General features: G+C 38.6%; 1 protein-coding gene across 1 annotated transcript; it reads right to left on the reverse strand.

Moving 5' to 3' along the window:
* Positions 1-3,012: 3,012 nt before the first annotated feature.
* Positions 3,013-12,023, reverse strand: LOC145547524 (hyaluronidase-2-like). The gene is made up of 4 exons (XM_081607129.1): positions 11,897-12,023; positions 10,660-11,635; positions 3,628-3,714; positions 3,013-3,548 (listed from the first exon to the last, which is right to left on the reverse strand). Exons 2-4 carry the CDS (start codon positions 11,608-11,610, stop codon positions 3,117-3,119), a joined length of 1,470 nt encoding a protein of 489 aa, XP_081463255.1. The 5' UTR covers positions 11,611-11,635; positions 11,897-12,023; the 3' UTR covers positions 3,013-3,116.
* Between the last annotated feature and the right edge of the window lie 1,017 nt (positions 12,024-13,040).

Genomic DNA, 13,040 nt, shown 5'->3' on the forward strand with positions numbered 1-13,040 from the left:
CTGCCGTGGAGGTAAAGACACACTTGTATAAAGTCGTGATGACACATCCCGCTGCAGAGGATCACGTTACATTGCTTAGCCAATCAGAGCTGCAGAGGAGCACTGATTGAAGGAGTTCCACCCTCAGCATGGATTTGACCTTGTGTCTTTATTTACTTCAGCAAAGCTCACAGTTTTTACCAAATTCTGTAGCTTCCAGTGTACTTCTAAATCTGCTCCTTAGTCACATCTTTTCGGGGTTGCTACTGCCTCTAGTGGTGTGGGGGTGGTAACACAACTAATACAATTACATTACTAAATCAGAATACCGCAAAGTCTTTATTATTTATTAGAAATTTTTCATTCTCTTAAGAATGTAGAGCTAATTAAATGATCTAAACAAGACCTTAAAGTGGTTCCAGTTTCTCTCGAAGGCCAACCTGGTGAAACTGTGGCAAATTTTAAATACCTTGGGTCATTCCTGGACAGTCAGCTCAACTTTGCTGAAAAAACTGACCATATTTTGAAGAACTGTTCTCAGAGACTCTACATTTAAAGAAGACTTAGTGATCTTGGGGTGACCCAACTAGACTCTTGGGTTGCCCCTATGTCTTGAATTTGGAAAAAGAAATCGTTTTATTTATCACTACAGGGGTGATATGTGCATGCAGTTTCAGTGCATGCGCATATGAAACTGATGGGTTCTGTACCTCAAAAAAGGTTAAGAACCACTTTTAGATTTTTCTATTAAAGTATTGATGTTTTTAATTAGTTATGTTGGAGTTAACCTAATTTTTGTCTTTGGGCAAGTTTAAATTGTAGTATTTGTGTTTGTTTGTATTTGCTGGCCTCCTGCGAGACTGGAACTGTGTGTTGTGTGAGTGGCCGGTGTTGGGATTTCTTCACGATTGGATGCCTGTTCACAAGTGTTTGGGGTGATTTATTTTGGATTTAAACATTTATTTTAGGAACCATTTCCCATTTGGACCTCCCTCCCCCTGCTGGTAGGCCTCAGTACTACACACTCCCCTGTGTTTCCTGATGTTTGTCTCTTTTTTTAAAAAGCAAACATCCCTTGTCCCTCAGTGGGGTCAGGAGGGGTGCTGGTGGCTACCTCCAGCTAGTGTACCGGGTGAAAGGCAGGGTACACCCTAGACAGGTTGCCAGTCTGTCGCAGGGCAACACAGACACACAACCATGCACACACACACCTAGGGAGAATTTGGAGAGGCCAATTAACTTGACAGTCATGTTTTTGGACTGTGGAAGGGAACCGGAGTACCTGGAGAAAACCCATGCATGCACAGGGAGAACATGCAAACTCCATGCAGAGGGACCAGGCCGGGAATTGAACCCAGAACCTTCTTGCTGCAAGGCAACAGCTCTACCAACTGCGCCACTCTGCCTAAAAACCAAACAATAAAATGTAATACATTTTTTTAAAAGTCTTGTTCTCTTTGGTCACGAACCTTGAGCCTACTGGCAACCTATTTCCTTGGGTGCAATTCCCAAGGTGGCGTTGTTGACAACTTCTGGTTACCCTGCTGTGAAGAGCAGAGTATCAGATCTCTACCTTAGTGTTGCCACACAAGTTAGTAGAGGGAGATTCAGATCTGGAGTTGTCAGGTGAAGATGAGGATTAGTATCAGCCTCTGGTAGGTGTCTTCATCAGATCCAGGACAATCTGATGGAGAAACAGACTCATGGTGCGTTCACATCAAACACATTTTGAGTGTCAGCTCCATCGGGTTTACATTCACAGTCTATGTAGAACGTCATAAAAATGGTTCAAAATGTGCCATGCTAGACGCTCGGAACGCTCCTCCATAGCCCTTTGCACCTCCACATAGTCTTTAAATGTAAAAGAAATGTGCCTGATGCTCAAAACACTTTTGGTGTGAACGCATCATCAGAGCCAAGAGATAGCAGGAAAGTCACCATGCTAGGTGGGCCCAGATGAATTTGTATGTTTTTCTAGAACCAGACAATTGTGGGATGGGAATGCCCATTTCTTGCTTCTTGGTCATAAAGATCTACGCCACCCTCCATCACTTCTGGTTGTCGTACCTGGACACAAGTTGTTTTTTTTTTTGGTTGTTTGTCCGATTGCAAATATCGTTTAGATCTTTCCCATAAATAGTGGAGGCCATCACCACAGGTTTATCATCAAACTACTTTGTGGCAGTCAGCTAAGATGCTCCCTTCTGTGGTCTATCTTCTGGTAACTGAGGTGGCTTTGGTATTATTTGGTTCATTATAATGGTTCCAGTTGCTCGAAGACCCGTTTGAGAAGTTTGTAGAACTTTTTCCTCATCATATTCCTGTAACATTTTCTAATTTTTTTGAGTCCAGAAGACTCTGGGAAAGCCAAGAGAGGCCATGTGTGCTGATATTCTGAAGAAAGTCCTTATTCATGTGTGTCATGTTCTACTTCTATCATTTTCGAAATAAATAAAATAATACAAAATTAAATAAATAAATAAAAAAGTCTTCATTTCTTGGAAATAGTGTTTGGGGACACCCCTGCAGTTTGCAGTTTGGTTTTCATTTCAAGTAACAAGCATAGACTGAAAGCAGAAATGGATAACTTCTGGTTATTAAATGTATTTTCTAAATTTGACCTCTTTTCTTGGTTTAATGTGATTCATTAATCACTAATTTGTACATTTTTCCATTTTTTTGAATTCAGTCATAATTTAGATTTAAATCATCCTGATGTCCACTACAATGGACAGGGTGTGAAATTTAAATTAAAAAAAGTATCTAATGAAATAATAAAATGTTAAGGTGTTCATTTTGGCCTAAATAAATACAGAAATTGGAAGGCACATTTTTTTCTTCGGTTCTCAGGAGGATATGCATGTTTCCAGTTTTTAAGGTTTTAATTGACCCATTATGTTTACTATACAATATGTACTAAGAATTCTTTCCAGAAAACACACGCTGTAGTTTTAGTTTAGTATGTGCTGAAATGGAAACCTGTTACCATATAAACCTCTGAATCCAAGCACTGAGCACCCACTGCTCCTGAAGTGATGCTTTCACAATGCAGTTTATTTTTGTTTTCAGGCCAGAAAACCAAAACTTTTCCTTTCGGTGCTGGCAGAGCCAGAGAATAGTTTGGTTTCTTGGTTTCTTCAATGAAACAGAGAGAGAAGTCCGAGTTGGAGAACAAAGCAGAGAGGCCACATCCCTAAAACAGAGGTGGCACTACTCTGCCCTCCTTCTCCTTTTTTTACTTCTTCTCTTTCTCCTCTTCCTCCTTTTCCTCCCAGCTTACAGTTTTCTCCCTTGGTCCCGTTGTAGCACTGGCACTTGAAGTGCTGACGGAAGGCCTTCAGCTCTGCTTGGCCTGGGGATCCCCTGACCTTCAGCTTTCCTTTCTGACTTATGATCTTGTGAGTGGAGGGGCTGAGGTGCAGAAACACGGCCCTGTCCGGTTTTCGGCGAAGACAGCGACCGTTAAATTTGCACAATTTCTGGCTGCACTCCTTTGCTGCTGTGGTCACATTGAGGAGGTACTGTCCCATTGTTTCCCGAAAAAAGTTATTCAAGGCAGTACAGCCACTCTGCAGCACAGAGGATAGATATTAGCTTAAAAATACATAACAGCAGCCTATGCAACATGAGAGGAAGTAATACTCTTACACTAGTTGCATAATATTTGCCCCCAAAGTAGATCACTCCTGCAGCTCCCAATGCAACGCTCTCGCCAATGGTGTTGACCAAATCTTCCTGAAAAAGATGTAGTTGAATACTTTAGCTGTATGAGATGTATTAAGAGAATCTGAGCTCTAGTTACATATAGAGCTGTGGGATCTATATGTAACTACAGCCCACAGTTACATATATGATGTTTAATGCCATATGAAAATAATAGCTATTTTATGATCAGAAAGATGAAAAACAACATGAGTATTTATTAATGATTGGTCCAGCAACACCGACGCGCCGGCGCATGCATCAAGCCCATAGACCAACACCTGTGTCGGTGCGCGTATTGGTTTTAGCAAGACACGTGACCGATACAGGAACTGTTTCGAAATGACACTGGATGCCAAACTGTGTTCATAAGGAAGCAAATCTGTCAAAAGCATTTGCCAAACAAATTTTTGATTTTTTACATTGTCATCTATGGAGCAGCTTCAAAGGAAATGTTTCCGCAGTGTGGGACCATTTTGATCTTGTATTGGAAAATAAATGTTTTCATTTTTGTCGTTTCCATCCGGTTCTTGTCAGTTTCTACTTAATCTATCTGAACCCAAATTCAGCTGAAACTGACTTTTAGTTTACTTTTATATTATGTTCTGCAGGTTAAGTGTCACATATGTTTAACTAAATTGTCTTATTTAAATAAATCCACTTTTTCAATGCTGACCCAGATAGCACACGATGTTAAATCAACGTTGAAAAATAGTTAGAATCGTTGATTTTTGGTTGAAGTCGACAAATGATGGTGGATCAACCATCAAACAACCATCCAATCAAACCGTTAAAACTGTGTCATTGAATCAATGTTGTTTTGTGGTTGAAATCTGATGACTGAAATGCCGAGGTCTGATTAATGGTTGATTTTTGGTTCAAGTCGACAAATGACAGTGGTTCAACCGTCAAACAATCATCCACCTCTAGCCAATTAACAAAACGTTGAAATCTAATGACTGAAATGCGTTTGTCTGATCAACATCTCATCAATGTCAGCTGTTTTGCCGCACCTCTTCCCCTCCTCTCCTCCAAGCTCTGGGTCAGAGCATTTTATTACTGAGCGGGGGTTATCATGTTTTAAATTAAGCACTGTAGAGGATAGTCAGTTCTGATTCCTTTCTGTACATTTTCTTACTTGTTCATAACAGTTCTCACTGACTGTTTGCATGTGATATATTGACACAAAAACATCTACAACATACTACAAGGAGTGGAGCGGTCCACCCTCACCATTTACATGAGTGGGATGGCCCAACCACACAGTTGCTTCGCTGTTGGCTTGTTGGCAAAAGATGTTAATTCAATGTTGAATTATTATTACGAAGGTTGCATGTATGGTTGAGGTCAACAACTGACAGTGGATCAACTATAAAACACACTCTAAAAAGAAAATAGTTGAACCAACTTAATTGAATTGCTTCTGTAAGCAATTAAATTAAGTTTATCCAACTGAATTTATTAAATTTATACAACTTAATTAAGTTTAACCAATTCAATATATTATAATCATCCAAGTCAATTTGTTAATAAATTTGTTAAAAAAAAATAAGTATGTTTAAGATAACAGATTTAATTCAGTCTTACTCAAATCATTTAGTTTACTTCAAAAATGGTAAATAAACTTACATAGCACTTTTCCAGTCATTTTGACTACTGAAAGCGCTTTACACTAGTGTCACATTCACACACATTTATTTAATGCACAGATCACTTGGGGTTAAGTGCCTCAGGGTCTCATTGACATGTGGCAGGAGGGAGCTGGAACTGAACTGTCCACCTTCCCACCACAAGACAACTGCTCTACCCAGAGAGCCACGGTGGCTTACCAGTGAATCTGTCCCTGGTTAGCGTGAGTCATTGTGTCAGACAAGGGAACTTTATTTCAAGTAAAGTCAAAGTGAATCCAGTATGTTTCTGCACTGGTCCTCCAAGCCCTGCAAGTTTTAGGCATTTCCCTAATTCGGCACACATGATTTTAATTGAAGTCTGATTAACGGGGTTTTGCTGAAATGAAAACACGAAGGTCAGTTTGCCTTGAGGACAAGGTTTGGGGAAGAACTTGTGATCTAAATGTTCAATCAATGTAAGCTGTTTTCAAACCCCTTTCTCCCCACCACCCACCCCTCACCTGGGCCCATCTACCCCTCAATCTCCTCCCCCTTTCCACTCTCCTCCCTTCCTCCTTGGGTTCCGGGTGAAACAATTTTAATTTTAGGAGAGGGTTTTAAATTTTCACATATTATTTTTTTAAAGATTTTTTTGGCTCTAGTGGCCTTTATTTGATAGTTCATTGAAAGGAAAGGGGGAAGACATGCAGCAAAGGTTGCCAAGGCCGGGAATCGAGCCTGCGACAACTACGTCAGGGACTGGGGCAGGGGTGGGCAACTCCAGGCCTCGAGGGCTGGTCTCCTGCAACTTTTAGATGTGTCTCTACTTCAACACACCTGAGTCGAATAACAAGGTCGTTAGCAGGACTCTGGAGAACCTGCCTGAACAGAGGAGGTGATTCAGCTATTGGATCCAGGTGTGTTCTATCAGGGAGACGTCTAAGAGTTTCAGAACACCGGCCCTCGAGGACCAGGATTGCCCACCCCTGGATTAAGGCCTCCATGTGCGCAATCTGTGCAGTTTGTTGCACCCCTCATCACCTTCTCATCTCCCCCTAACCCCTCCCAAAACTCCCCACACCCACTTGCTCCTCCCAGCCTTCCCCTCTTTACCCCCTCTCATCCTTTCTTCCCTCCCTCATCCTTGAGCTCTGGGTCAGAACATGTTATTACTAAGTGGGGGTTAATTATGTTTCAAATTACGCACTACATGTTGAGAACATTGGGTTGTGATTCCTTTATGTGCATTTTCTTACTTGTCTGTAAATATTATTGCTGACTGTGCATAATGTGTTGACACAAAAACATCTACAAGTCTCTACTAGGAGTTGTACAGTCTGACTTCCCCTTTTCACACTAGTGGTTTGTCCCAACCAAACAGCCACTTTGCTGCTGGCTTGTTTGCAACTGGCTTCTAATTGAATTCTCCTCTGAGCAGTTTTATGGTAAGTTTTTCAATATTACTTTGATATTAAATGTGTTTATTGAAAAATAAGGGCATTGTTTTGTACCCATAGTAATCCTGGTTATTTGGGGGCAAAACAGATATTTTTTAATAATTTAGGTCATGTCTCATGTCTCTACGTATGAAATCCTGCGAGATTTTGTGAGATTTGAGTTTTTAAAATAGGGCGGGGCCTATTGTTTGGTCTGAGAGAGCATGTGGTGGACAAGGAAGTGTAACGCTGGCTGCTCCAGGTGGGCTTTAAATTGTTGTGATAGTAATCACTTGTTTTTCTCTTTTTATTATGATGTGCTTAGATGTGTCTCTGTTCCAGAACAACTGAGTTACATGATTGCATGACGGTCTGCAGCCATCAAGAAGTGCAAAAGGTTGTTAATCATCCACAGATTGAATCCAGGTGAGACAGAAAGGAAACGCTTAAAACATGTAAGGCAGGTGAAACACTGAACTAAACCTGCTAATAACTGATTGTCTGTTGTTTCTTGGGTTGTTAACTGGTTAAACTGAACTGGTCTATTATTACTGGTGTGGGATCTTTATCAGCATGTGGATATTTTGTAATAAATTTAATAAACTTATTTGGAAATATTTGTAGTTGATTGAAGATTAAACCAGCTATTTGATGGAAGTTTATTCTGTATAAATTATACATTTCCCAAATACAGTATAAATCACCTTTTGCTCTATTTATGTCTCTGGTGTGTTAAATAAACTCTGATCCTCCCTGAGTTTTATCTTTAGGTTTTCTGATCAACAGCCTTTATTTTAAATATTGATTCCCTCATTTTAACATGAGTTCAGCATCATAAATCCTACACTAGACTGCAGCTTGATGGGTAAATGTAGTTGTATACATAAACATTACATTTTAATTTAACAGTGAGTGTACATGGGAAACTATATATTTTGTATTTGTTCTCAGACATGTAACCAGTACATTGTTTAAACTTTGAATGTCTTTCAGAACTTTTCACATTTTTATCATCTTTCTAATCGGCACCTTCCTCACTTTGTGTTTTTCAGCCGTTGCTCTGCAGTTTGACCGAAAGCTGACTCTTAAAGACGGCAGTAAAACTGTCAAGAAGTTGCTTCATTACACGCCAGAATGAGAGGAAGACATTGCAAGAAATCAAAGTGACGCCAACCAGAGTCAAACTAGGGTTACCACAACTTGTACCGTTTCCCTGTTTCATACAGTACAAAGCTTAACCTCATGGACTCTGTTCTTCTGTGGACAATAGACTGTTATTCTAAAAAGGAGTCAAATATGTGTAAAGATCTGTCCCTCTTAAATAAAATAGTTATATACCTATGTTGTCATTTTTAAACTTTTGTACACTGTTTACCCATGATCTGCCAATAATATAGTGTATAACACCAGTGACGAAACGTTTAGTGGTATGTTATGTAGACCTATCGGACCTAAAAATGTACATAAATCCTTAGCTTTCATTCAATATGAAATCAACCCAAATCTGCATGTAGAACCACATTCAGATGAAGGTTGAATCAACATTTATTCCTAACTGATTCAATGTAAAATCAACTGAAATATGCATGTAAATTGACTTACAAATGAAGGTTGAATCAACGTTCAACGTTGATTCAATGTTTCTGGCTGACATTGATTCAATGTTGTTTCAATCATTCTGTGCTATCTGGGGAGGCATTATGAGGCCAGGCATGAGAATGAAGTCCCAGATACACCTACATAAACTCAGACGTACAGTCATTCTACAAATTACTCAGTTGCTTTTCATAAATTATTTCATATACAGTGAACGCTCGCTGTAACGCGGTTCACTTTTCACGGTATCACTGCTTCGCAGATTTCTTTGTGCAGTTTTTTTTTCCACAGTGTTCTTCGTCCTGATTGGTAAAAACAGTCTCCGCGCTACCTGAGTGCCAAAAAAGTTACGGTGTTTAATACAGATTGGCCACTCAGGAGATGGAAATAGAAACTTTCAATGTCTGCTGGGAAAAAAAAACTGTGGTAAGAGGCAGCGCAAAACCCGATCAGAGGCTCGTTTGATGAGATCCATCGCTCTGCCGTAGGTACAGCTGTGAATCTCGCAAAGCAGCTTGGAGGAGACGCTGTAATGCCATGACTGCGGATCACAATTTATGCACACGCACATCCGCTGACCTGAAAACAGGTTTTGTTCTTGGTTTTCAATGTAGAGTATTTACTTATGCTGTGTAATAACTGTAAAAACTAAAGGTAAATACTTCACGGATTTTGCCTATCACAGGCTATTTTCGGAACACAACCCCTAAGAAAAACAAGGGTTCGCTGTAAATGTAGAGTTTACATAATTTTTTTCTACAGCAGAAGTGTTGTCAAAAAAGCGTAACAGGTTCAATTTCAAAAGGTTGGAAAAAAAAATTTTAATAAAAATGTGTTGGAAAAAAACTGTCCATGCATCCTCATTCCAAACACATTCACTTAAATTGTCATTTTATGGTACATGTTCACATTCTTTATTGACTGTATATCAAATATATTTTAAATGTAACTGAAGACATGACATACTACAACATATAATATTCAATAAAATACAAAGACTTAAATCATATTGTATAGACTAGGTCATCAAATTACCACGTTGCCTGTAGGAATTTTAAATGTCCAGCAGGTGTGAGTATTGAGTGACACAGTATCAACACAGTATCAATACAATGTTGCTATGAGTCGAAACGCCTCATGACGCCTCCTTTACCCATCACTAGTGATTATCATGTTTTGAATGCGTTGGAAAAAACTAATCTGGTGAAGAGTTACCTTGAGTTACTACCAAATTAACATAATCACATGTAAAATGTCTGGACAATAGGAGCGGATTGGAACAGAAGCTACATTCTTTGACGTGCACACACCTGGCCAGTAAACTTGATTCAGCAGGTGGAAACTAAATGTCATTTAAGAACTATTTAACTCTTCAATGGGATCTGAGCTGAACTAAAAGTTTTTTTTAAACGATAGACTGCTGGACTTCACCAAGTGAAAGTAACTTCTTTACCATTTCTTATTTTTTCACATTCTCCCTCATAACATCTATTTATATCCACATGGGGTGTTTTGTTGAATTAGCAAGGAAGTAAATTGACTCAGAGCTGAGCTCTGTAGATACCAAGTTTTATATTTTTGAACTTTAAGCCTCAGTTTGTCATGTAGCATGCTGGATTTACACAAAAAGGCAAACTTTTTTATTTATCTTTTTTAAATAAAAATATTTCAGTGAATGCACTGGTTCAAATTATAAATAATTACTCATGATAGAAAGTAAAAATAAAGTATTTTTGAACTTTGGTAATTATAGGAAACAACAAAAATCTGTATCTGGTAGGTCATAGTTTTACAAAAAGTGTAACTGTCCTTCTAGAGCTGCTGCCTGGTGGCTGCTGCAGAGTGCGGCGGGTGTATTTATATGGGTGGAGCAGAGACATGTAGAGGGAACATATCGGGCTGCTTTAGCTGATGCTTAGATTAGGTTTACGGACAACTGAAAAATAAATTTCCTACCATCCAGGTCACAACAGATGGGTGGCGTGACTTTCTCTGTGTGTGCCGAATGTGACACACAGAAAAATTGACATAAAAGCTATAAATGGCTGGGAAAAGTGAGAGTTACTATAAAACTGACTGAATATCAAAAAACAGACAAAAAGCTGCAGTACAGACAATTTTTATGTTAAAAGGCTAATTTTCAAGGCTACAGAAAAGTAATTGTTAAAGCTGCACAAACATGAAAATTCGGGACGATGTGAATGTCCAATATTATTACTGCTAGTCCGACAGTATTTGGTAATCAAATTACTTGATTAATTGTAAGAATAATTTAAAGATTACTTGATTACTAAAATAACAGTTTATAACAGCACTATTTCTTACAATCAACCAACCTTAGATAAAATGGTCATCCCATATTTGTGAGTGGGTTGGGAATAAACAAAAACAGGACGTGTCAATCCATCCCCAACTGATGCGACGCGCATTGCCTCCTTCACCCTGTTCAGGACAAACAGGCGTGCCTGATCAGTGGAGCGCAGTTCTTTTTCCAGGTATATTTCAGGAAAAAGGGCGGTGCTTTCATTCCACATCCAATTCAATTGATCATTGCGCTTAATCTCAACATCACTACAGCGTCCTGTGTAGGTTTCCAATTTGCCAGAGTAGTCATAGTTGTAACAATCAGGAAAAACGTAGTAGCCCCACAGCTTATTCGGTCTCAAATTTTTACCCTGCCTCAGAGTCCCCAGCATGAATTCACGAGCCGCAAGTTCAAATTCTTCTTGCGCAGCATTATTCACTTGCTCTTGAGTCAACATAGTGTTCTTTCTGGCCACCAGTTCACGTGACTTGTTTCTATAGCGATCTTTGCCATGCCCGTTTCGGCCCCACAAGGGGTGCCATTCCCTCCAGTCAATGACAGTCAGACCTTTAGCCTTGGGGTCTGGTATGTATGTGTCTATATTCTCAGACATTTTTTCAAGGTGCTGAGAGAGATTGACACTTTGTGGAAGGCCCCCATTGACTGCTGTGTTTTCAGGGTCATAATAGGGATAAATCCCGAGGTTTTCCTTATAGAACGTTGTGAGATTCTGTCTGAAAACGTCCTTACTGGGGGATGACACGATGTCAAACTGATCTAATGATAACTTAACATTGTGTTCCGTCTCACAGTCCTGAGTGGGAGCGTTCCAGACGAAGAGAACTGGCTTCTTGGAGTGTAATGGCCAGCTTGTCTGCTTTGTGTCTGCTGAACCCAAGACTATCCATGATGTAAACAGAGCAAGGAGAAACCAGGACAGTCGGTCAACTGCTGAGAGGAAAGAGGGGAATACAGTCTCCATGGTGGTTCCTGCTACCTTCACTCCTCTGTTTCCAAAAGACACAAAAAGATGTGACATTGAAATAAAACATTTGACAGAAAAATCTGTGTTCTCTGTATTGTTTGACTGTCTAATGTTTTATAAAACAAACAAAAGAAAATCTGAATTGGGCCACTTCAGGCTGCAGTGTGAACGTAACCTTTGTCAACGACAGTTTGCTTCTTTCACAAAGAGCGTTCACTCAGTCATGTTTCTGCAAACACAATATTACAAAATGATCATGGAGATGATGGCCTTGGTTTCTTACCATTTAAGATGTAAAGCAAAGTTGAATCAGACACTGCAGGGAATCGACCCGAGGGACAGCAGAGCAAAACAAAAACAAAACAAAAAAAACAAACTGGCACAAACTTTAACAAATGAATGCTCAAATCAAAACGTCTCAGTTCCATTTCCTGTTTCAAAAATAAACAAACTTTCTTCTAGTATAAATCATTAATTATTAAATTGTAAATGTAATTAGAACACTAACTTCCAAAGTCTGTATTGAAAACTAATAGTTCATTACCTATAAAATATTTTACTATTCCTAATAGGAATGTGCAATATCTATCTATCTATCTATCTATCTATCTATCTATCTATCTATCTATCTATCTATCTATCTATCTATCTATCTATCTATCTATCTATCTATCTATCTATCTATCTATCTATCTATCTATCTATCTATCTAGTGGAGCTCAGGTCAACATTATAGTTGTGTCTGTGGCTGCACTATATTTTTATGTTTATTGAGATATTAATTCATATCACAATATTGTGAAGTGTGGCAGTAACGGTATAACAATATTTTTTGGTATAAAATTTACAATAGATATAAAATTTACAATAGAAATGAAAAACATCACATACTAATTGTATATTTGCAAACATTAAAATCTTTTTCAGGTTTCATTTTTAGATGCTAAAACAAAATAATAGGAAGTGGATCATTGGAAGTCAAAATTGGAAATCAAAGAAGAAAGCACTAATTTTTATTTAGAACAAGCACATGCTAGCAGCAGGTACAATGGAGAAATGTTTTCAAACTCATATGATGCAGCTTTTAAGTTGAGGGCTGTCGATCTGGCACTACAGGAGGTAAATAGAGCCGCTGCAAGTAAGCTTGGTGTTAACAAAACCCTGGTTCGTTTTTTTGTTTTGTTTTTAATAACTATTTCAAACAAATAACATGAACATACATATGGACGTTAACTCAATGACAAATATTAAAATATAATAATAAAAACAAATAATAAAGAATAATCACAGACGTTCAGGGTGTTGCTGTTAAAATCTAGAGAGACAAAATTTAAAGAAACATATATACACATGGGTAAAATAAAACAATGTGTACTTTTTCAGTTATAGTTTTCATAACAAATAGTGTCAAAAAATATATTCAAATA

Source organism: Poecilia reticulata, chromosome 5 (genome assembly GCF_904066995.2).
Source record: "Poecilia reticulata chromosome 5, P_reticulata-male-v2, whole genome shotgun sequence".
NCBI lineage: Eukaryota > Metazoa > Chordata > Actinopteri > Cyprinodontiformes > Poeciliidae > Poecilia > Poecilia reticulata.

Bases quoted from the DNA above. Each gene is read 5' to 3' on its own strand.
- LOC145547524 (XM_081607129.1), bottom strand. From the start codon at position 11,610: ATGGAGACTGTATTCCCCTCTTTCCTCTCAGCAGTTGACCGACTGTCC. The intron at 3,715-10,659 runs GTTGGTTGATTG...CATCTTTTTCAG, and splicing joins GGATGACCATTTTATCTAAG to GAAGATTTGGTCAACACCAT. The intron at 3,549-3,627 runs GTAAGAGTATTA...TCTGTGCTGCAG, and splicing joins GCAAATATTATGCAACTAGT to AGTGGCTGTACTGCCTTGAA.